The following is a 25,445-nucleotide window of genomic DNA, read 5'->3' as shown; positions in this document are numbered from 1 at the left end:
TATGTACCTAAAGCAGGTGAACTATATGGTTATAAATTATACCTCAAAAAGATCGTCTAAAAACCTATTATCCACTCAAAAATTTGAAACGATTTTCTAGCCTATTAAAACTTCCAAATAAAGAGTGCCATTTGTTAACCCCATTTGTTAAAAAAATATTCTAATGCAGCAGTTGTCAACATCAGCTGATTTATTTAACAAGAGGAAAAAATGGAACTTTTCTAGGTAAAGTACAATGAAAACGAGTGGATTAGACTGAAAAATTACTAAATCATAAGGTACAGTGACAATGAAACATTTCCACTTAAATTGCTTATCTTTATGAGCTATCATTTCCAGTTATGACAACCTTTAAGATCAAGCACTAAAATAAAGTGAACTTGGAATCAAACCTGAGAATACAGATTCAAAATGGAAAAGATTTTAAATAATGAAACATATTAAATAATATTTCTCACTAAATGTTAGTAAGTTTTTTATGAAGTTTCACCGTTAATAAAAATCCGTAAAATACTGATTACTTATTTCGTTGTTCTTATATTTCTATTTGTGCATATTATACTATACATAATGAGTACAGTACAAGGTGGATAAAGTTCATAAATAATCATATATAAACTAGGAGTACATGCTAACATTTTTTTTTTTTTGGACTAAGAGAGGAACACTATTAGAAAGTCTGGAGACTATTTTCATTTTATTTTTTAATGTTTATTTATTTTTGAGAGAGACAGAGACAGAATGTGAGGGGGTTAGGGGCAGAGAAAGAGAGGGAGACACAGAATCCGAAGCAGGCTCCAGGCTCTGAGCTGTCAGCACAGAGCCCTATGTGGGGCTCAAACTCACAAGCTGTGAGACCATGACCCGAGCTAAAGTTGGACGCTCAGCTGACTGAGTCACCCAGGCGCCCCTGGAGACTATTTTTAAAACCTGAACCTCATTATGCCTCTTCTCTGCTTAAAACTATTCACCGGTTTCCCACTGCTCTTAGGTTAAAAATCCAGCTCCTTAATTTAGTTACAAAGCTCTTCCTGACCATGTCCGTATTCATCTGTTCAGTTTCGACACTTTCCAGTGGGAAGTGGCTTCCTTCACTTCCATGTTCCAGGAGCTCTCTCACGCATTGCTAGCATCTGGGAAAGCACATTTGCCCTTCCTTTCTGCCTGGCTAATGCTTACTCATTTTTCACAAGTCAGCTTAACTATCATTTCTATTGGTACACCACCTTTGATTCTCTCAGCTAGGTTAGGTCTCCTAAGTACACGTTCCTATTACAATCTCTATTTCCCGTTTCATAAAACTTTATTGTAATTGTAATTACTTACTAAGTCTTACTTATTTCCTTCTCTATCTTCAGTGTCAAACACACTATTTATTAGCACATAGAGACAATCGATAAATATTACTGAATGACGAAACATGTTTAATCCACATTACAGACATTAAAAACAGCAAAAAAGAACTTACCAAATAGGATAAAAAGCCCATGTGGTGTGATAAGCTGTTTGAAAAGGATAACACAAAATATAAGTGTCTAAGTAAAACAATTAAAGTAAGTTTACTTATAAAAACAGCAGCTGACTTTGTTTAAAGCACTGATTTTATATGCTTCTTCTATATATACCAGTGATGAATTTTAATAAAAATCCTTGAAACAAACTTAAACATTTGAATATAACCCTAGACCAGAAGCTATGATACCTCCTCCTGAAAAGAGTAAAATTATAAAATAATTTTCAACTCACATCCGGATTGAGATTGGTGACAAGCAGAACAGAATTTCCTGGTACACCACTAGTCCCAGGAATGGCCATCCTTCCAGTGACAGCAGAGGAGGTGATTGTGAGAGGGCCCAGAGCTCCAGGAACAGCTGGGACTGATATACCTTTTTAAAACATCAAAAGCATTTCATATACTGGTTATCTGGGGAATTACAACACTGGATATAACTTAAGTAAATAAATGAAGATGAAAGCAAAAATACAGAAGAAAATAAGTCAAAGCTACCATAAAAATATCAAAGGCCAGTTAGCCTAGAAGTCAAGATCCTTATTCTTTGACATCATCACAGTCAGTACTCTGTTATATAATACAGAATTTTGCAGAGCAACTGAATTCACTGGTCTTAAAAGTCGTTAGAGGATCTATCAACTGTTAAGTGCTCCATTTCTTCAAAGATATTTTAGCACATCCCTATAAGGTAGATGTATTTTTTCATTTGGCTTTTACCACAAAATTATATTAAAAAAAAAAAAGCCCTTCAGCAAAAGTCATATTTGTGACTAGGAAGTATTACATGTCCTAAAAGTGGACTGTGGTAATGGCTGTTCAACTCTGTAAATTCACTAAAAATCACTGGACTGTATACCAGGCATTCAGAATACATAACATTCTGTATAAGAGAAGTATTTTGTGGGAAAAATACCTGTAACCTTGTAAAGTGCTATATAAATATTATAACCATCAATAATTGATTTATAGAGTTCAGTATTCTTCTGTAGTGAGAATTTTCAGAGCTCTCTATTCCCCTAGATAGTCCAGAACTATTTCAAGTTTGGTAATACTGGAATATTAACACTATATACTATGCCTAAAATAGCACTTTACTTTTACAGAAGGTCCTACTATTTGTGTTCTCAGCTTAAAAATTATCTAAGGCAAAATCTCTAGTTTATGTAAAATAAACCAGTTCCTTAATGGTATTTCTTGATTCTTTAAGCTCAAAGTTCCTTATAATACGGTCTGGTCACTTTCCCACAAATCACATAATTAAACAATATAGTTTACATTCAGACTATTCTGCTTGACCATCCAATGAGGTCATTATGACCATCATCCTCCTGAGTTTTAAAACTCTGCAGACCACTTACTCAGGCTGGATATTTTCCCCATGAAATCGATATTCAATGGGTCCTTTACATGGCCTCTTCCCATGCCCCTCCAATCCAACACTGCAACTTCTGAATAACCTGTGTAGGTTTATTACATATCACCAGTAGTACAACGTAGCTATATGGTACGGTGTGTAGTATGTTATGTACGTATGCGGTGTGTGTATGTGTGTGCGTGTGTGTGTGTGTGTATCTACCCTCTACTGAAGCTTAAGTCTTATCAACTCAGGAGTCTCCTAAATGCATTTTTTTTCCCTCTTCCTTAATATCTGTGGTGATTTACACACGGTGTGTGTCAAAAAGAAATATCAAGGGGCCCCTGGGTAGCTCAGTCGGTTAAGCATACTTCGGCTCAGGCCATGATACCACAATTCATGTTTTGGAGCACCGTGTCAGGCTCTGTGCTGACAGCTCAGAGCCTGGAGCCTGCTTCAGATTCTGTGTCTCCCCCTCTTTCTTCCCCCTCCCATGCTCATGCTCTGTCTCTCAAAATAATAAATAAACATTAAAAAATTTAAAAAATATATCTAAGATGAAGGAAACCATATATCACTACTCCCAAATGTTTATCAATTAAACTTTGGGGAGCTTCAAATAAATAAAAATAATGTATAATGCCTTCATTTTAATGGAATAGGTAGAATATTCATTTAATTAAACATGTATTAAGATTTCTTAAAACCACCAAAAACATAAAACTTAAATGTCAACCTTATCATATTTTCTCTTTTAGTCAACTTCATCCTCTCTATCAAAGATAGTAGTTAAAATTCCCAAGATTAGAGGGGCAGAATATGAAGATTACTGACAGAAAGGAGTTATGTTGCAATTTAAAATACAGTTATACTCATAAATCAGCTGGAAACTGGAAATGTCATATGTACACTAGGCTTAACATTATGCCACTCTTCTAATCACCAACCATAGTGTTTTCTTTAGGCATTAAAGAGAAAATCATAAAGTAAATTTTTTCTTTTCCTGAGCTTATGATCGAATTTATTTTGTTTACTATTTGGAAAAGAGTGAGAGAGTCATTATCAAAGTATTAACCAATTGCTATCTCTTAATTATCTCTATTAGCTAAGAAAATATATATATCTCCTAAAATAAACAGCATGCATACTCTCTATGGTAATCCTCTGAAACCATTAATGATATAAGAAAGGATTTAATATTTAATATTTATTAATTCAGGTATTTACTGACTCCATAGTATGTGTTGAAGGCCATCAAAGGCATTAAGAACCTAAATGTAAATAAGACACAGGTCCATTCAACATGTAATTGATAAGCTTATTAGCAAAGACAGAAGCAGTTCATACATTTCATAGAGTAATCTAAAAGGCAAATGTCAGGCTACTTAATATAGTCAACCTATAGTATATCTGTGTCAATAACAAGTATAAATGATGCAGGACATATAATGGAATTTGGGAACTGAGAATGGAACCACAGGGAATGAGCTGTAAAGACAAGGAAGCTGTGCATCATACAATGAGCCATTCCTATGGTTGATATACATAATGTTTTTATTGTAAATCCTTCAAATATAGTGATGTTTTTCATCTTGATAAGCTCTTAGAACATACAGATCACTAAAAAACTGTTTCAAATTCAACTTTAAAAAGTCACCTGTAGCTTGATGAAATCCAATGGCTGGGGCAAATCCAGCAGCCCCTGCATATGGTGAAGAAATTATACCTGGTGCACCTAATGGGGAAGAAAAGCTAAAGTAAATATTCTACCTTCTATAGATATGGTTATCAAAGCAATAAAAAAAATTTTATGATGGTATACTATTGATAAAGAGATACTGTTATGGAATAAAGATTTGTTCAAAAGGTGATACCTAATGTGTAAGTAAAGAGCCTCTGCCCCTTCCAGAACCTAACCTCTTTCACCTGGGCTCAAGGTTCAAGAGTACAGCTTAGCTGTTATTTAGTTTTGAGTTACTAGTTACTTCATTTTCATTTATTTTGTTTTGTTACTTAGGCTGAGATTCATGCCCTTATTTAGAGCACTATTTCTATGTGAAAATTTCTATGTCAAATACTTACTAAAATGTACTATACCTAGACGGTTCCGTGGTGATGAAAATGTGAAATAAAAATCCTCACTTTTGAAAGGCTTACAAACTACAATTGTATGAATTATGTAATTCATACAATAATATGAATAATATGAATAATATTATTGTATGAATTACAAGAGATTCATATACTGAAGATCTAATGGTTTAAACACAAATGTACTGCAAGTAGTCTAAGAAGGAAATGCAGAGGATTCACTGTGATTGTTTGGAGGTGTCTCAGGAAGTAAAACTTGAGCTAGACATTATGTAATTGAAAAGCACAGTGCCTACTGCATACCAGATGCTAAACAAATGCTAGTATTATTTCCTTTCTTTCCAGAAGCCTGGGGACTGTGACCATCCAGAAAAACAGGAGTTAGTTCCAATGGAGAAGTCAATACTAGTCACAAGACAATGTGATTTCAGACATGTCAAGGTTGAGGTGATGGTAAGACACAAGTGGAAATGAGAAGGCATACTTAGAAAAAGTAAGACACAGATCTGTAAATCATCTATGTAGAAATAAACGTGAAAGCCGTATGAAAAAAAGTTACACTTTTTAAAAAAGACAGAAGAGAAAAAATGGAAGAGAGTATTAATGGATACTTTAATGGATTCCAAAAATGGAATGGAGTATTAGTACATTTAAGTGATAGAGGAAGAAGACGAACATTCTAAGAAAAAGAGAACAGCCTTAGAAATAGAAAAAAAACAAAACAGAGAATTATAACCCCTCAGGATCTAGAAGAACAGTGTTTAAGTGGGTGGGGGCTCAGGAGAAGTCAAAGAGAATAAGAAATATAAAAAGTAAAGAAGTTTTAGAGCAATACCAAGAAGTTAGACTTTAAGAGTCAAAGGGAGAGGTTGTTTTCTTTTTAATGATAGGTTGATGAGCATATTTACAGGAAGAAATATGTAGGCTGTATTTTCCAGAGGAATTAAAAACTCAAAAAGTTTATTCTCTTCATTAAAAATAGTTAACAGAATCTGTTAAATATGTAGTTGTGATTTATTAAAATAACTCAAGAAAATATATAGTCATTAAGAGACTTCAGGGATAGAGCTGGCAGGGAGAACTGACAGTTAAGTGAAGATACAAAAAATGAGATAACTGACAGAATTAAGTGATGAAATAAGAGGAACGTAACATTTATTGAGAGCACACAGAGAGTCAAGCATTTTTCTAGTGCTAAGGAAGAACTGTCCTTGTTAAAGTTATATTCAAGTAGGTTCAAGACCATACAGAAAAATGATTTAAAAATTTTTAAGTTTATTTATTTATTCTGAGGGAAAGGGAGGGACACAGAGAGAGGGAGAGAGAATCCCAAGGAGGCTCCACACTGCCAGAGCAAAGACTGATGTGGGGCTCAATCGAAGAACTGTGAGATCATGACCTGAGCCAAAATCAAGAGTCGGACACCAACTGAGCCACCCAGGCGCTCCTAAAATGATTCATTTTTACAACAGAAATAACTATATTTAAGGCATAAAGACTTAACAAAGAGGCTTCAATATGGATATGAGTAATTATGAAAATCTGTGCTAGAAAGTTAAACATATGAAGAGATATATATAGTAGATTGCATTATTGTTGACAAGTATTTACCTGCCCCTTCCGTATAACTCTGGCTAGTACTGTGACTTGCACACATCTTTATGCAATTCCCACTGCACTTAATTATGAGTACACAGCGATATGACATACACCACCTCTCTATAAAGAACCTTCAAGAGGCATTACGGGTTTACATCAGCTCTCCTATTTTTTACTCTCTGGCACCAGAATGCCATGTCTCAAATGTAATGACACTTTTAAACTGGGCACTAGATCACAAATACATGTGAAGGAGTGCTGCAAGAATGGGTTCACAGCTGCATAAATGTCAGGGGTGTGAAAGAAATAAATGTTAATTGCTGTAAGCTACTGAAATTGGGGGGAGGGCAAATGAGGTATTTTTAAAACACAAGAAGACTGGAGCGCCTGGATGGCTCAGTGAGTTAAGTGTCCGACTTCAGCTCAGGTCATGATCTCGCAGTTCGTGGGTTCGAGCCCGGCACCAGGCCCTCTGCTGGCATTCAGAGCCTGCTTTGGATCCTCTGTCTCCTCTCTCTGCCCCACCCCTGTTTACACTCTCTCCCTCTCTCTCTCAAAAATAAACATTTAAAAAAACACACAAAAAGACTAATACAGATGGCTATGGTAGGGGGCTATGAGGTTGCGAGACTAGTAGGTTTTAGAGAAATGAGGAAAAATTTTGAGGTAAGTATCCCAGAATGCTAAATAGTGATAAATAAAAGAATTGGCAAACAATTAACAGGGATAAGTTTTAAGTAATTGCTCCCAAGTAAAATATGATTAATAAGAACATTTGTTACAATTTGACAAAAGAATCATTGATAGTTTCTATAAATAAACATTCTCCCAAATAAGCAGAAACAGAAACATTTTAGCAAAGTAACCTTTAGACAATGGGTTAGTATCTTTATGAAAAGATTATACAAACTTTTATGAAAAAGGCTTAAGAGTTGAGTGACTAACAATTGTTTACATCTGGAAAATGTACCCCTACAACAGCAATTAAGGCAATAAAAATTGTTAACATTTTTACCTGTGAAATCAGTTTATCAATAATATTTATAATAATAAAACCCTAAAGAAACACACTTAATGTCCAAATTGGAGAATGTTTAAATTATGAGTTGCTAGACAAAATACAGAGCCATTTAAAATACTACAGAGAGTGTGTACTACAAAAAAAATAATGCTCCGTAATTATTTTTTAAAAATGTGGACTCAGTAGCAGATTAAATAAACAGACCAACCTTCATGCAGAAAATGCCCGAAGAGTGTAAAGATTTTTTTAAAAATCTAACAGCCAACAAGATGATAAAGAATAACGAGGTCAAAAGCCAAGCCCCAAGAAACTGAGCTTTGGTTTTGTCAGCCTCATGGGGTAGGAGACAAGATGAAAATTCCAGGATTGGCCCCAGGAAGGAAGTCAATAGATGACCTTTATGGCATTAATCTGGAAGTGTACACCTTAATAACCTACCCTTCTCACCCTCAGACAAGACTACAAGAAAAAGTGCCTTCATGTCTAGTAGAAAAGGGAGAAAAAAGTTGCTGAAAAGGCCTAACCAAAAGCAAGCTCTGACAATTTGCAGCAGCTCAAATTCACATTTCTTAGGAGTCCAAAATAAAACTAATGAAGTTATGGATTTAGACTGAAATGGTCCTAAACACAGAGCCTTTAATTTTGCAGACAAACAAATTCTCTCTGGAGGAGTATACCACGATCCCAAATAACTCATACAATTAATTCTCTAAGTAAAATGAATAACTCATTTAAAAGAAGGAAAGAAAAACCTAACAGAGACAGACACAGGATTTATCAGATCAAGATTTTAGATAGTACACTTGAAGAAATAAAAGATATGCCAAAAAATACTGTAGGTCAGAAGACACTTAAAAAGAGCAAAATAAAATTTCTAGAAATGAAAAACACAATTAATGAAATCTAAATTACTGGATGAGCTTAACAACAGATTAGACAAAGTTTCAAAAACTTTGATTTGTGAAATCAAAGGTCCTAAGGAATTATTCAGAATGCATTTTAGAGAGATAAAATAGAAAATATGAAAATCTGAGACCCTCAGAATAGAGTAAGAAAAGAAATTGTGAGAAGGGAAAATATATGAAAAGATAATTTCTATAACCAATAAAAGGCAATGACCCATCAAATCAAGAAGCTCAAGGAAGCTCCAATTAGAATAAACACATCACAGACACATCACACTGAAACCACAGGGCATCAAAGATGAAGAAAACGTCTGAAGAATAGCCAGAGAGAAAAAAGCAGTAGTTAAATTGACGCAGCTGACTTTCTAAGAGCAACAATGAAAACCAGAACATCATCAAATGATTTAATATACTGAATGAAAAGAAAAAGAAATACATCTGTTGATCTAAAACTCCACAGTAAGCAAAAGGATCTTTTAAAACTGACAACAAAATAAAGACATTTTTGAACAAAAATTTGAAAACTTCTAATATGTTATCATGGACTTTCCTAAGTGAATACTGGAGGATACTGTTCAGGTAAGTGAATCCGGATGGCATATCTGAGTTGTAAGAAAGAATAAAAAGTTGGGGCGCCTGGGCAGCTAAGTCAGTTGAGTATCTGATTCTTGATTTCACCTCAGGTCATGATCTCATGGTTTGTGAGATCAAGTCCCACATCGGGTTCTACGCTGCCAGTGCAGAATTCTCTCTCCATCTCTGCCTTTCCCCCACTTGCGCTCCCTTTCTCTTTCTCTCTGAAACTAAATAAATGAACATTAAAAAAATAAAGAAGGAATAAAAAGTCTACAGTTACATATGGTTTGATCTAAACGAATATTTATTATATAAAACAATACTAACAAGTTGCCTGATTAAAAAAATTTTAAGGGGCACCTGGGTGGCTCAGTTGGTTAAATGTCCAACTTTGGCTCAGGTCATGATCTCACAGTTTGTGGGTTCAAACCCCACATCAGGCTCTGTGCTGACCATTCAGAGCCTGGAGCCTGCTTCAGATTCTGTGTTTCCCTCTCTCTGCCCCTCCCCTGCTCACACACTCTCTCTCTCAAAAATAAACATTAAAAAAAAAAGTTTTAATTTTAAAATGTAACAATAATATCATGAGTTAGGAGTAAAAGAGGGTAAAAGCAGTTAAACTTCCCTAAAAGTTCTTAAGTTATGTAAGGAAAGGGAACACTATCAGTTAACTTTAGATTTTGGTAAAATAAGTATGAAAGTTAAAAATCATAGATGCAAACACAAAACAGTACTAGATTCCAAAAACAGCAAGAAAAACAGAATAATAAACAAAAAACATTACTTCAACAAGTATTTTTGAATGCCTATTTCATGTCAGGTATAAAAATATATATAAACTAAATAGAAGAAAAAATCTACCCTGGTGAAGCTTAATTCTAGTGATAAAAATAAAATAATAAATACAGTAAAAAACTACAAGTAAGAAAGTGATAAATACTATAGAAATCAGAATAGGGGTGCCTGGGTGGTTCAGTCAGTTATATGCCCGACTTTGGTTCAGGTCATGATCTCAGGTTTCTGAGTTCATGGCCTGTGTTGAGTTCTGTGCTGACAGCTCAGATCCTGGAGCCTGCTTCGGATTCTGTGTCTCCCTCTTCTCTGCCCTTCCCCATCTCACTCAGAAATAAACAAACATTAAAAAACCTTAAAAAAATAGAATAGGAAGAATCAGGAGCACTGAGGGCTAGTCAGGGTAGGTCAAAGGCAGCATGAAAAAAAATGAGGGTACCCGAGAGAAAAGTACTCCAGCTAGGGGGAATAACTGGAATAATCTAGAGGTGGGAACATACTTAAAATGTTTTATACACTGGAGGGACTGTCAGTTTGGTGAGCAGAAAGAGTGGGGTGGAGGGGGGCGGGGAGGGTACTGACAAAGATATTTAAAAAGTAAAATTGGAGTGCATGGTATAGGGCCTTGTAATCCAACATAAGGATGTGAGCACTTACTCTGAAAGAAAAAGGAAGTTTGGAGGGCTTTTTCAGTCAGCATTAGACTGAAACTGATAGGACTCACTTTTCTTTTTTTAAAAGGGATTATGTAAAGTTTTGACATATAGTTAAAACATGTGAAACTATCATCACAATCAAGATAACAAATATTTCATTTCAAAAATTTCCTTGTGCCCCTTTGTAATCACTCTCCCTCCAAACCCTGTCCTTAGGTAACCACTGATCTGCTTTCTGTCACTATAGACTAGTGTGCATTTTTCAGACTTACACATAAACAGAATCATACAATAGGTGTTGTTTAAAAAATCCGGTTTCTTTAATTCAGAATAAAGTTTTGTCTGGCTTCTTTCAATCAAAATAATCTGGTTCTCCTTACTGATATATTCCTGTGTATTTAAATAGCATTTCATCATATGGACAAACTGTACTTTAAAATACTCACCTGTAATAAAATATTTCTAGATTTTGGTCATTACAAATAAATTGCTAAGGACATTTCTACACAGGTATCTGTGTGGATATGAACTTTGATCCCTCTTGGATAAGTGATCAGGTAGAATGAGTGGGTCATAATGCAGGCACACATTTAACTTTTAAGGAAACTGTCCAAGTCTTTGCTAAAGTGGTCTTGCCTAAATTTTACATTGCCACCAACACAGTACACCAGTGAAAGATGGTCCACATCCTTAATACAGTAAACCTTATAAAATTTAGCCATTCTAAAGGGCATGTACCGCTATCTTACAGTGATTTTAATTTCCACTTCCCTGATGACTGGGGATAAGCATCATTTCAGGTGCTTGTCGACATTCATATGCCATTTTTTGTACCCTATCTTCATATCTTTTGCACATTTTTTCTTGGTTTGTTTTCTTCCTATTGAGTTATAAGAGGTCTTCACATAACTTGATATAACTACTATGTCTGATATATGTGCTGCAAAGGTTTTCCTTCAAGTCTGTAGCCTGCCTTTGATTTCCTTTTTTTTTTTTAAATTTACTTCTTGGGCCGCCTGGGTGGCTCCGTCGGTTAAGCGTCTGACTTCGGCTCAGGTCACAATCTCGCGGTCCGTGAGTTCGAGCCCCGCGTCAGGCTCTGTGCTGACTGCTCAGAGCCTGGAGCCTGCTTCCGATCCTGTGTCTCCCGCTCTCTCTGACCCTCCCCCGTTCATGCTCTGTCTCTGTCTCAAAAATAAATAAACGTTAAAAAAAAAAAATTAAAAAAAATAAATTTACTTCTTTATTCTATTACTTTTTTTTAATATTTATTTTTGGAGAGCACAAGCAGGGGAGGGGCAGAGAAAGGGGGACAGAGGATCTGAAGCAGGCTCTGCACTGACAGGCTGACAGCAGTGAGCCTGATGTGGGGCTCAAACTCCCTAACTGCAAGATCATGACCTGAGCCAAAGTTGGACACTCAAATGACTGAGCCACCCTAAAGTTTGAGAGAGAGAGAGAGAGAGAGAGAGAGAGAGAGAGAGAGAGTATAAGCATGGGAGGGGCAGAGAAGGGGGAGAGATAGAATCCCAAGCAGGCTCTGCACTGTCAGCACGGAGTCCAATGCAAGGCTTGAACTCAAGAGTCGGACACTTAGCCAACTGAGCTACCCACCTGCCCCTGCCTTTGATTTTCTTGATGGTATCTTTGAAGCACTGTTAACATACAGTGTAATATTAGTTTCGTGTGTATATTACAGTGATTCAACATTTCTATATTCCCTACATCACCCAGTGCTCATGACTACAAGTGCTCTCCTTAATCTCCATAACCTATTTAAACCCCCTCCCCCGCTCTGGTAACCATTCGTTTGTTCTCTGTAAGTAAGAGTTGGGGGTGGGGTGCTTGGGTGGCTAAGTGACTGACTCTTGATTTTGGCGCAGGTCACAGTCTCACTGTTTGTGAGTTCAAGCCCCGCATCAGGCTCTGTGCTGACAGTGCAGAGCCTGCTTGGGATTCTCTCTGCCCCTCCCATGTGCTCTCTCTAAATAAAGAAACTTTAAAAAAAAAAAAAGAAAAGAAAAAAAGAGTTCAGGTGCCTGGCTGGCTCAGTCAGAAGTACATGCAACTATTGAGCTTGGGGTGATGAGTTCAAGTCTCATGTTGGGTAAACAGATTACCAAAAAAACAAAAACAAAAAAACCAAAACCAAACAACCAAACCAAACAAACACAACTTAAAGTCTGTTTATTGATGTCTTTCTCTTATTTTTTCCTGTTTTATATATTAGAATCTACATAACTGAAATCATGTGGTAGTTGTCTTTCTGACTTATTTCACTTAGAATTATACTCCCCACCTCCATCCATGTCATTGGAAATGGCAAAATTTCATTTTTTTATGGCTGAATAATATTCCATGTGTACACACATTCTTTTGCATGTTGCTGTCCAGTTTTCCCAACACTGTATGTTGAAGAGACGCTTTTTCCCATTGGATATTTGTTTCTGCTTTGTTGAAAATGAATGGACCACACAATCGTGGGTTTATTTCTGGGTTTTCTCTTCTGGTCTATTGACCTATGAAGTCCAGAATTATGATGTCCCCTGCTTTGCTTTTCTTTTTCAAGACTGCTTTGGCTGTTTGGGGTCTTTTGTGGTTCCATACAAATTTTAGGGTTGTTTGTTCTAGTTCTGTGAAATCTGCTCTTGGTTTTTGATAGAGATTGCATTAAATGTATAGACTGCTTTGGGTACTACAATCATTTAAAAATATTTGTTCTTTCAATACACGAACATGGAATGTCTTTCCATTTCTTTGTGTTGTCTTCCATTTCTTTCATCAGTGTTTTACAGTTTTCAGAGTACAGGTCTTTTACCTCTTTAGTTGTTTATTCCTAGGTATCCTACATAAGATATCTTAAATTATTTTTGGTACAATTGTAAATGGGATTGTTTTCTTAATTTCTCTATCTGCTGCTTCATTATTGGTGTACAGAAATACAACAGATTTCTGTTCTTTCATTTTATATCCTACAACTTTACTGAATTTATCAGTTCTAGCAGTTTGTTGGTTGAGTCTTAGGGTTTTCTATATATAGTATTATGCCATCTGCAAATATTAAAAGTTTTACTTCTTCTTTCCCAAACTGGATGCCTTTTCTTTCTTTTTGTTGTCTGATTGTTGTGGGTAGGACGTCCAGTACTATGTTGAATAAAAGTGTTGACAGTAGACATCCTCGTCATGTTCCTGACCTTAGGGGAAAAGCTTTCAGTGTTTCCCCATTAAGGATGATGTTAGCTGTGGGTTTTTCACACATGGCCTTATTTACATTAGGCCCTCTAAACCTACTTTGTTGGGCACTTTCATCAAGAATGGATGTTGTGCTTTGTCAAATGATTTTTCTGTTATTTACTGAAATGATAATATGGTTATCCTTTCTCTTACTGATGTGATGTATGATGTTGATTGAAATATGATTATTGAACCACCTTTGCATCCCAGGAATATCCCACTTGATCGTGATTTAAAAAACAAAATGTATTGTTTAAAGCAGTTTGCTAGTATCTTATTGAGAATTTTTGCATCCATGTTCATCAGGGATATTGGCCTATAGTTCTCTTTAGTGGGTCTTTATCTGGTTTTGGTATCAGGATAATGTTGGCCTCAGGGAATGAATATGGAAGTTTTCCTTCCTCTTCTATTTTTTGCAATAGTTTGAGAACAAAAGGTATGAGTTTTTCTTTCTTTTTTTTTTTTTTTTCAACATTTTTTATTTATTTTTGGGACAGAGAGAGACAGAGCATGAACGGGGGAGGGGCAGAGAGAGAGGGAGACACAGAATCGGAAACAGGCTCCAGGCTCCGAGCCATCGGCCCAGAGCCTGACGCGGGGCTCGAACTCACGGACCGCGAGATCGTGACCTGGCTGAAGTCGGACGCTTAACCGACTGCGCCACCCAGGCGCCCCTTTTTTTTTTAATTTTTTTTTTTTTTCAACATTTTTTATTTATTTTTGGGACAGAGAGAGACAGAGCATGAACGGGGGAGGGGCAGAGAGAGAGGGAGACACAGAATCGGAAACATAAAGGTATGAGTTTTTCTTTAAGTGTTTGGTAGAAACTGCCTGTGAAACCATCTGGTCCTGGGCTTTTGTTTGTTGGGAGTTTTTTGATTACCGATTCAATACCTTGACTGGTTACTGACTGTTCAAATTTCCAATTTCTTTCTTTCTCAGTTTTGATAGTTTATAGGTTTCTAGGAATTTAACCATATCTTCTAGGTTGCCCGGTTTATTGGCATATAGTTTTTCATAATATTCTCTTACAATTGTTTGTATTTCTGTGGTGTTGGTTTTTTCTCCGCTCATTTGTGATTTGGTGTCCTTTCTTTTTCTTGGCAAGTTTGACTAAAGGATAATCAATTTTACTGATTATTTTCCAAAGAACCAGCTCCTGGTTTCATTGATCTGTTCTACTGTTTTTTTTGTTTTTAGTTTCTCTATCATTTATGTCTGCTTTAATCTATTTTCGTCCTTCTGCTGGTTTTAGGTTTTGTTTGTTGTTCTTTTTCTACCTCCTTTAGGTATAAGGTTAGGTTGTTTATGTGAGATTTTTCTTGCTTCCTGAGACAGGCCAGTATTACTATGAACTTCCCTCTTAGAACCACTTTTACTGCATCCCAGAGGTTTTGGACTGTTGTGCTTTCATTATCATTTGTTTCTATGTACTTTTTAATTTCTTCTTTTATTTCCTGGTTGACTCAGTCATGGTTTATTAGCATGCTATTTAGCTTCAATGTGTTTATGGTCTTTCCAGATTTTTTCTTGTGGTTGACTTCTAGTTTCATAGCATTATACTCAGAAAAGATGCATGGTATCATTTTGATCTTTTGAATTTGCTGGTTTGTTTTGTGGTCTAATATGTGGTCTATTCTGGAGAATGCTCCATGTGCACTTGCAAATAATATGTATTCTGCTGTTTCAGGATGAAATATTCTGAATGTATCTGTTAAATCCGTCTGTTCTGGTATGTCCTTCAAAGCCACAGTTTCCTTGTTGATTTTCTGTTTACATGAACTGTCTGCTGGGGTAAGTGGGGTGTTAAAGTCCCTTACTATTAGCATATTGCTATCAATTAGTTCCTTTATGTTTGTTAATAACTGTTTTATAGTGTATTTGGGTGCTCCTATGCTGGGTGCATAAATATTTATAATTTTTGTATCTTCTTGTTGGATTGTCCCCTTTTTAATTACATAACATCCTTATTTGTTCTTTAAGTCTTTGTTTTTAAGTCTGTTTTTGTCCAATGTAAGTACTGTTACTCTCTTTCTTTTGACATCTGTTTGCATGACAGATGTTTCTCCATCCCTTCACTTTCAAACTGAATGTGTCTTTAGGTCTAAAATGAGTCCCCTGTAGGCAGCATTTAGATGGGTCTTGTTTAAAAAAATTTTTTTTTAATGTTTATTTATTTTTGAGAGAGAGAGAGAGAGACAGAGTGTGAGTGGGGGAGGGGCAGAGAGAGAGGGAGACACAGAATCTGAAGCAGGCTCCAGGCTCTGAGCTGTCAGCACACAGCCCAACGCAGGGCTCGAACCCATGAACCACGAGATCATGACCTGAGCCGAAGTCGGACGCCCAACCAACTGAGCCACCCAGGCAACCCTACATGGGTCTTATTTTCTAATCAATTCTGTCAATCTCTGTTTTGATTGGAGCATTTAGTCCATTTACAAAGTAATTATTGATAGATACGTGTTTATTGCCATCTTATTACTTATTCTGTGGCTGTTTCTGATTTTCTCTGATCCTTTTTCTTTTCATGTTTTGCTGATTTTATTTAGTGATATACTTGGATTTCTTCCTCTTTATTCTTTGAATGTTTTATTAGTGGGTTTTGGTATATGGTTACCATTAGGTTTGTATATAACTTCTTCTGCATTGGTTTAAACCTTACAGTATAGGTCTAAAGATCTATTTCAAGAAAGTCAGTTTGTCAGTATGGTACTTTTTTTAAGTAAAACATTTTTAATTTTTTCAGTATGAATACCTATGTGTCTAAAAACTTTTTGAAAAGATTTTCTTTCCCTCTGGAATTTTACACTGTTGAAAAATCAACAGATGTATTATATATAAATGAGACTATTTCTAGACTCTGTATTCTGCTCCATTAATGTAAATCTATATGTCTATCCTATATACACTACCAAACTGGCTTGATTTCTGCAGCTTTACATTAAGTCTTTCATTAAGAAATTATTGTAAATACTTTGACTATTTTAGATAGCTTTTTAAAAAAATGTTTATTTATTTTAGAGAGAGAGCACACGAGAGAGCGCACATGCAAGCAGGGAGGGAGCAGAAAGAGAGGGACAGAGAATCCCAAGCAGGTTCCATGCTATCGGCACAGAGCCTGACGTGGGGCCCGAACTCATGAACCAAGAGATCATGACCTTAAAGGAAATCAAGAGTTGGCCACTAAACCAACTTAGTCACCCAGGCGCCCCATGCTCATTTCACATATGAATAAACAAAAGTGCAGAGAAGTTAAACAATTTGCCCCAAGTCACACAGATCATAAATAGTAGGTCTAGAATTAGAATCTAAAAAGTATGATCCTGGGCGCCTGGGTGGTTCAGTTGGTTAAGCGTCCAGCTTTGGCTCAGGTCATGATCTCGCAGTCCATGGGTTCGAGCTCCGCGTCAGGCTCTTTGCTGATAGATCAGAGCTTGGAGCCTGCTTCGGATTCTGTGTTTCCCTCTTTATCTTCCCCTCCGCCGCTTGCACTCTTTCTCTCAAAAATAAACATTTAAAAAGTATGGTCCTGAGGAATAAATATAACAAAGCATGCACATATTTGTGGAGTCACCTGAAGTCACCAAACTCTTTGGAAAGACATTAAGGAACATTCAAAAAAATGAAGAGATGTACAATGTTCAAAGACGGTTAAGACTGCATTGTAAAGATGTTAATTATCTTCTATGTGATTTATAAAGTCAACGTAATCCAAATGAACTCTAACAGCTTTTTCCTTGAGGATGTGACATGTTGACCCTAAAATTCATAGGTAAAATGATGAAGAAGTGCAAAGACACTCTTGAAAAATAAGGTAAAAAGATTTATTCTGTCAGGTATTGAGACTTGTGGTGATGATTAAAGGAGAGACTAATAAATAGACCCATGAATAATACCCACAAAACTACTTAAGCAAATATTCAGCTGAAGTTAATGCTATGTGTTAACAACTCTGAAACCACGCTCTGTGTATTACAAGATTGAGCAAATAAGTAAACACATTGAAGCTAATAGAAACTAAATATCTCATTCTTGAAGCAGGGAGCTAACAGTATGAAAAGGGTGCAGGGATTGGAATTGGAGGTATTAGTTAAAATTTGTGGTTTTTAACCACACAGAGACATATATTTATGAAGCACAGAGAAATACATTTATGACCTACACATACATATGAATCCCAGTAATGTTCATTTAAAGTGCCTAGAAGCAATGATGTTCCTATCAACAATGAGCACATCTAATGCCTGAGTATTGATTTCAAAAAACCATTTCTAACTAAAAGGAACCAGGCCTCAATGGAGAAGTAGCCGATTGCAGCACTAAGGGAGGGAAGGTAAAGAAGAGCTGAAATATCTTCAGCCAGAAAGTTAGGAAATGTTCAAACGAAGACGGGGATATGTCAAGGGTCATAGAAGCCACTGTGAAAGGGCTCCCACTGGCCAAACCTGGGACAGGTTGAACATAAAATGAAAAATCACAGCATAAAACCCACAGAATAAGAATCTATAAGACCATGGGAATGCAAGCTGGTGCAGCCACTCTAGAAAACAGTATGGAGGTTCCTCAAAAAACTAAAAATAGAACTACCCTACGACCCAGCAATTACACTACTAGACATTTATCCAACGGTACAGGTGTGCTGTTTCGAAGGGCCACATGCACCCCGATGTTTATAGCAGCACTATCAACAACAGCCAAAGTATGGAAAGAGCCCAAATGTCCATCGCTGGATGAATGGATAAAGAAGGTGTGGTATATATATATATATATATATATATATATATATATATATATATACATACACAATGGTGTATTACTTGGCAATCAAAAAGAATGAAATCTTGCCATTTGCAACTATGTGGATGGGACTGGAGGGTATTAGGCTAAGTGAAATTAGAGAAAGACAAATGTCATATGACTTCACTCATATGAGGACGTTAAGAGACAAAACAGATGAACATAAGGGAAGGGAAACAAAAAATATAAAAATAGGGAGGGGGACAAAACAAAAGAGACTAATAAATATGGAGAACAAACAGGGTTACTGGAGGGGGTGTGGGCTAAACAGGTAAGGGGCACTAAGGAATCTACTGATATTATTGTTGCACTATATGCTAATTTGGATGTAAATTAAAAGAAAATTAAATTAAAAATGATAAAAAAATCTGTAAGACCACATTGACAAGAAAAAATAAATGAGTAATAAATAAGCATAGAGACCTAATGCACAGTATAATGAATTTAGACAGACATTATTACATATAAATGTATCAAAGTAACATGTTACACACCTTAAATTCACACAATGTTAGATGTCAAATTTATTCAAAATGAATGAATAAATGAAGGGAGTGGTGGTAAGAAAAAAGTCCTTTATAATAAAATTACAGCTAATAAGCATTAAAGGAATGATGAGATTAACAAATCTCCAATAAGGTAACCATCACAGTAACAACAATATTTGGCAATGGATGATACAATTCAAGAGTGAAAAGCGATAGGGAACAGGATATTTATATAGTCTCAATGTATCACCCTACAAATTACAGAGAAAAATAGTAATTTACTGGGAAGAAACTGCAGAAATCACGTTAGTAAGTGATCAAAGTTAGTATCGTCATGAATTAGATAAATTGGCATCCTATGTCTCCTGATGTAACCAACTGAGAAAGACACAACACTGTTTTAGCCAAAAAAACCCACACACTCATATTGAGAGACATTCTATGAAATACCCAACCTGAAATCTTCACCAATTCAAGTATCATGAAAGACAAAGAGTGAGGAAATGTTCCAAATTAAAGGACTCTAAAGAGACTCCAAATAAATTAGCCTAATACTGGTTTGGGTCTTTACCAGAAAAAAATTCTCTTATAAAGAACATTACTTTTGCAACAGGCAAATTTCTAAAAGGTCTATGGATTAGATCATAGTATTATATAAATGTTTATTTCCCAATTTTGATAAGTGACCTGTGTTTAGGTAAGAATGTCCTTATTCTTAGAAAATACACACTGAGGGACGCCTGGGTGGCTCAGTCGGTTAAGTGTCCGACTTTGGCTCAGGTTATGATCTCACGGTCCGTGAATTCAAGCCCCACGTCGGGCTCTGTGCTGACAGCTCAGAGCCTGGAGCCTGCTTCAGATTCTGTCTCCCTCTCTCTCTGACCCTCCCCCGTTCATGCTCTGTCTCTGTCTCAAAAATAAATGTTAAAAAAAAATTAAATAAATAAATAAATAAATAAAATAAAAAAAGAAAATACACACTGAATATCAAGAAGTAAAGAGGCATCATGCCTGCAACTAACTCTCTAATAATTGAGGGGAAAAAGAAAAAACAACTATCCACCTCTTCCATATAATCAGAGAGACGATGAAGTAAATATGGCATGATGTTAATTGAGGAATCTTGGATGCTTCTGGATATAAGGGAATTTCTTTGTACTAATCTTGCAACTTAAACTATTTCTAAAATTATTAAAATACTATAAAGTCTATTTATTTTGAGACAGAGACAGTGCAGGTGGGGAAGAGGCAAAGAGAGAGGGAGACACAGAGAATCCCAAGCAGGCTCTGCACTGTCAGCATGGAGCCCGACGCGGAGCTCGACCTCACAAAACTGAGATCATGACCTGGGCCGAAACCAAGAGTTGAATGCTTAACCAACTAAGTCACCCAAGTGGCACTAAAATACTATAAACTTTAGAATGTAGGTATATATATTTATGATGTCAGAGGAACAAAGGATTTCTTAAACAAGACACAAAAAACATAAATATAAAAGAAATGGCAAATAAATTTGACTAAATAAAAATACCATAACAAGAATAAACCAATAAGCCAAAAATGGAAGAAACTATTTGAAACACATATAGCTATAGCCAACAAAGGACTATTGTGTGGGATATATATAAAAAGAATTTCCACCAAAAAAAAAAGAAAGAAAAATAAAAAGAAAAGAAAGAAACAAGACAGCAAACACAAAAATAGGTAAAAAAAAGTTAAAACAGAAAATTCATAAGGGAGAATGGCCAATAAACAAATAAAAATATGTTTAACCTCATGGGTAATCAGGAATATCTCACTGCAGCATTGTCCATAATGACCTCAAACTAAAACAATCCTAATGACTATCAACAATACAATGGATAAACAAACTGTGGTATATTCATTCAATAGATATCTATACACTTGATGGTACTGAGAATGAATAAGCAACAGCCATATATATATATATATATATATATATATATATATATATATATATATATATATATATAAATATGGATGAATCACAAGTCAACAAAAGAAAATGAAGAGCATGATGCCATTTACATAAAATTCTAAATAAAGGAGAAAAAATGTTTAAATTAACACTTAGAGCTGCATAATGAGTGATAAGAAAAACATACACAAGGAAAAAGCAGAAAAGCAAAAGAATGAATATCATCAAATTTGAGACTGATCATCCTGGGACAGGAAGGGAAGGAACATACATAATCAATGAGAGTGCTACAAACACTGCTTCTTCAGGATATATAAATATATTATTTCTTAACCTGGATGATACTACATGGGTGTTAAAATATATATTTGCATATTTTAGAAGATTTTCTAAAGGTATAGTGTATTATCACTAAAAACAGGGACAGAGTGCTTATGACTTAACCCTAGAAGCAGTAAAGAACCTTTAAAAAAAGGAGATAGTGAGGAAAAAGTCAGGAGAGTGGTATTGCACAAGCCAAGAGAAAAGAGGAGGGAACAGTGAATCATGTTAAATATTATAGCAAGAGGCAGAGTAAACTTTCACATAATATGCAAAAAAGTATTGTTCTCTGTTGATGAATCAGCTCTCTTAAGATGAAGACATTACTTTGCAATGACTAAGGATTTATTAAAACGATGAAAAAGGCTGTTACTACTCTGTTCTTTTATACTCAGAAACCAAAATTCTTGATCATAATTGAAAAATGTCCTCCTCCCATAATGTATAATTACATCAAAAATATATATTCAATTATTGGAATAAGTACAGTTCTGCATTTGATAGCAAAGTTTTGGTAAACTTGAACGACAGCCTCAATTTCTATCATGTATTCCTGAAACTGTGATTACAAAGACCTTTGGCTCTGCCAAATCGGACATGTAAGTAAAGGCTGGTAACAAGTATAAAACACAAAAATTTGGTTAGACCAAGACAGAAACTTTAACAATTCAGGAACATGAACTGAACAATTCACTTGTCTTTCTCAGTTATAAATAACAGAAAGCTTTTACTTGAAAATAAAGTTACAAACTATTTTCCAGAAAATTGGACATGTGGCTAAGGATTCATTTTTCTCACCTATAAAATAAATATGGACTAAATATCACTTAAGGTCTCAATGAGCAATATTTTATTGGTGTCATCTGGGAAATGAAAACTAATCACAAAAGGTAATAAAATTTAATACTTTATCTAGATAATAAACCACACCTTCAAGGGCTGCAAAATCCAAAAGTAGCATTTATCAACCTAATAATATACCCAACTGGGCCATCCATTGCTTCTTCCTTTACATAAAGATTTGTTTTAAAAGTTACAAATTTGTACAAGATTTGTACAAATCTTTTTGTACAATTTGTACAAAAAGTTACAAGATTTGTTTTAAAAGTTACAAAAGTTACAAATATTAGTTACAAATATATTGGTAACTAATTTTATTTAAAAAAACATTTTTTTTTAATGTTTATTTTTGAGACAGTGAGAGACAGAGCATGAACAGGGGAGGGTCAGGGAGAGGAGGAGACACAGAATCTGAAACAGGCTCCAGGCACTGAGCTGTCAGCACAGAGGCTGACGCGGGGCTCGAACTCACGGACCACGAGATCATGACCTGAGCCGAAGTCAAACGCTGAACCAACTGAGCCACCCAGGCACCCCTATTGGTAACTAATTTTAAATAAAAGAAAAAAGCCCTTCAAACCAACATTTGCAGAGATAATTCAGAAGGTTGTCATTTTATTTATTTATTTATTTTTTTAATGTTTTTATTTATTTTTGAGACAGGCAGAGACAGAGCATGAACAGGGAGGGTCAGAGAGAGGGAGACACAGAATCTGAAACAGGCTCCAGGCTCTGAGCTGTCAGCACAGAGCCCGACGCGGGGCTCGAACTCACATACCGCGAGATCATGACCTGAGCCGAAGTCGGCCGCCTAACCGACTGAGCCACCCAGGCGCCCCAGAAGGTTGTCATTTTAATAATTATAATGCAACAATACAACTTCACACAAACTTAAGTTACAGATGGGAGTTCTGATTTATAAAAAAAACAAAATAAAATAAATCCCCTTCTTTGAACACAGGAAGAACATACCACTAATTTAGGCCCTTTTTTAAAAATAACACTACATGGGGCGCCTGGGTGGCTCAGTCGGTTGAGCGTCCGACTTTGGCTCGGGTCATGATCTCGCGGTCTGTGGGTTCGAGCCCCGCGTTGGGCTCTGTGCTGACAGCTCAGAGCCTGGAGCCTGTTTCAGATTCTGTGTCTCCCTCTTTCTCTGACCCTCCCCTGTTCATGCTCTCTCTCTGTCTCAAAAATAAATAAATGTTAAAAAACAAAAAAAAATTTAAAATAACACTACTTCAGGGGCACCTGGTGGCTCAGTCAGTTAAGTGTCCAACTCTTGGTTTCAGCTCAGGTAATGATCTCATGGTTCATGGGTTCAAGCCCCACATCGGGCTCTGTAGTGACAGCATGGAGTCTGCTTGGCATTCTGCCTCCTCTCTCTGCCCCTCCCTGGTCACTCCCTATCTCTCTCTTCCAAAAATAAATAAATATTTAAAAATAAATAAAATACCACTACTTCAAAAGGAGAAAAGTATTTCTCTCAAGAACACAGATACCAATAATCCGTGGCTATAAGTCAACACATTTAAAGCAATGTTAATACTTATGAGCATTAATTTAAAGCAAATGGTTGTTTGGCTTATAAAGAATGAGTAAGATTAATGTTAGAACATAAATTTTCAACTCAATTTCAGATGTTCATTTGTTTTGCCAACTAACAGAATCTACTAATATTAAGATTTAATTAAAGGACACATTTTGTTGCAAGATTTTTCTTTCCTTTAGAAATCCTGAGAGAATCCAAGAAGAAAAAGGTTGATATAATATACATAGATTAATGTATAAAACTTGTAACCAGAAAGCTTGCTTTGCGACCCAAAATGGAACTACTCACCAAAAGCAGCAGCCATAGGGGGTTCAAGGGATGGCTGGCCATCACCAGTAGGAAGGTCTAAACGAGTGAAGTCTCTGCTTTTGTCATTATTATATTTCACATTAAGGCTGGTGAGCTTGGAGAAGTCAATACGCAGAGTGCAGCATGCATTATAGATATTCTGGCCATCCAGAGCCTAAAGCATGTAAGAAAGGGACTGAGGTTTTGCAAGACAACAACACTGATAAATCAAGTAGCCTCTACTTTGACACAGAGTGGCAATTAGGTGTAAAGCAGAGAGTAAAGGACTAAAAGCCAAAGACTTGTGTTTACTTTTACCTAGGTCACTAACTGTGTGAACCTAAGAGAGAAAAAGAAAATCTCTCAGTTTTTCACAATGTCATAATAATCCCTTTCTTGTCTATGGTAAGATCAAATGAAAGGAGAGAAATGTAAAAGCGTGGAAAACTTACACATTATTGAGCATCGTACTAGCTACCATTATGATTATTTTGTCCACAACAAATGTTTAAAAATGACTTGATTTTATATTTCATCGTATTTTTTAGCACACTTTACATAGTTTAAGATGAAACCACAACATATGAAATATTATCTATCTCTTTTTTTCTCTTGTAAATCTATTTTATAATACTTTGAATAATAAATGAGGGAAATTTTGCAATTAGTTCTGACATAAGACCAAAGATCAGTAATTCTTACCCCCTTCACAATAATGAAAACTTATCAAAGGAATATATGTAGCCACTTGACTTTCACAAATGCTCAAATTTATAAAAATAGATACCAGAAACCCCAAAACACGAAAAATGCAAATATACAAAAAACACTGACTTATAAACAGTCATTGATGAGTACATCATCATAAAGGTACAAAGTAATATGTGCAGGTAAAGGGTACAGCAAATATAAAGTCCATATTCCTAATATGGCAGACAGTGTGTGGTACAGAAAACTAGTAAAAACCTTAGTCCCAATCTTTGAGAAGAAATTAGAAATAATTCAGATACTGATAAAAGATAGAATTAGGGTTAAGAATAGATCTCAATAGGAGATGAGTAAAATATAATCAAACTGAATATGAAATTTTCTACTTGTCAAAAGTCAAGCACTCATGTACTAAAAAAAAAAAAGACAATATAAACCAACAGCAGCAAGCTTCCTAAAATGTTGTATATTCACAAAATCAGAGCTTAACAAAATTCAGCAGTGAATACAGTTACAAAATTACAATCTTTGGGCGAATGAATCAAAATGAAGATACAAGAAAAAAGATAATTCTACTTTATTATTCAGATTTTATCAGGAATACTGTGCTCCACTTCTAGACTTTAAAAATATGACAGAAATGAGTCCCAAAGATCTGAGAAGTGATAAATGATTTGAAACCATTTCATATGAAGAAAGAAATCTTTAGCTTATCATTTTAAAAAGCATATGGAACAGTGCATTTAAAAGCAGTAAATTTTACATTATGTA

General features: G+C 35.6%; 1 protein-coding gene across 11 annotated transcripts in view; it reads right to left on the bottom strand.

Moving 5' to 3' along the window:
* The window catches only part of PTBP3 (polypyrimidine tract binding protein 3), a 133,248-nt gene that overhangs the window by 23,719 nt on the left and 84,084 nt on the right, over nucleotides 1-25,445 (bottom strand). For all 11 annotated transcript variants that reach the window (XR_009251488.1, XM_058694536.1, XM_058694537.1 and 8 more), the window contains 4 exons: nucleotides 23,967-24,141; nucleotides 4,525-4,602; nucleotides 1,747-1,886; nucleotides 1,469-1,502 (listed from right to left, as the gene is read on the bottom strand). Coding sequence is in view for 10 of the 11 variants with exons in the window: in XM_058694536.1 (XP_058550519.1) it covers nucleotides 1,469-1,502; nucleotides 1,747-1,886; nucleotides 4,525-4,602; nucleotides 23,967-24,141 (427 nt within the window). In the remaining variant the exon portion in view is untranslated. The remainder of the gene's footprint in view (nucleotides 1-1,468; nucleotides 1,503-1,746; nucleotides 1,887-4,524; nucleotides 4,603-23,966; nucleotides 24,142-25,445) is intronic.

Source organism: Neofelis nebulosa, chromosome 12 (assembly GCF_028018385.1).
Source record: "Neofelis nebulosa isolate mNeoNeb1 chromosome 12, mNeoNeb1.pri, whole genome shotgun sequence".
Taxonomy (NCBI): Eukaryota; Metazoa; Chordata; class Mammalia; order Carnivora; family Felidae; genus Neofelis; species Neofelis nebulosa.
This window is presented reverse-complemented; position numbering and strand designations above follow the sequence as displayed.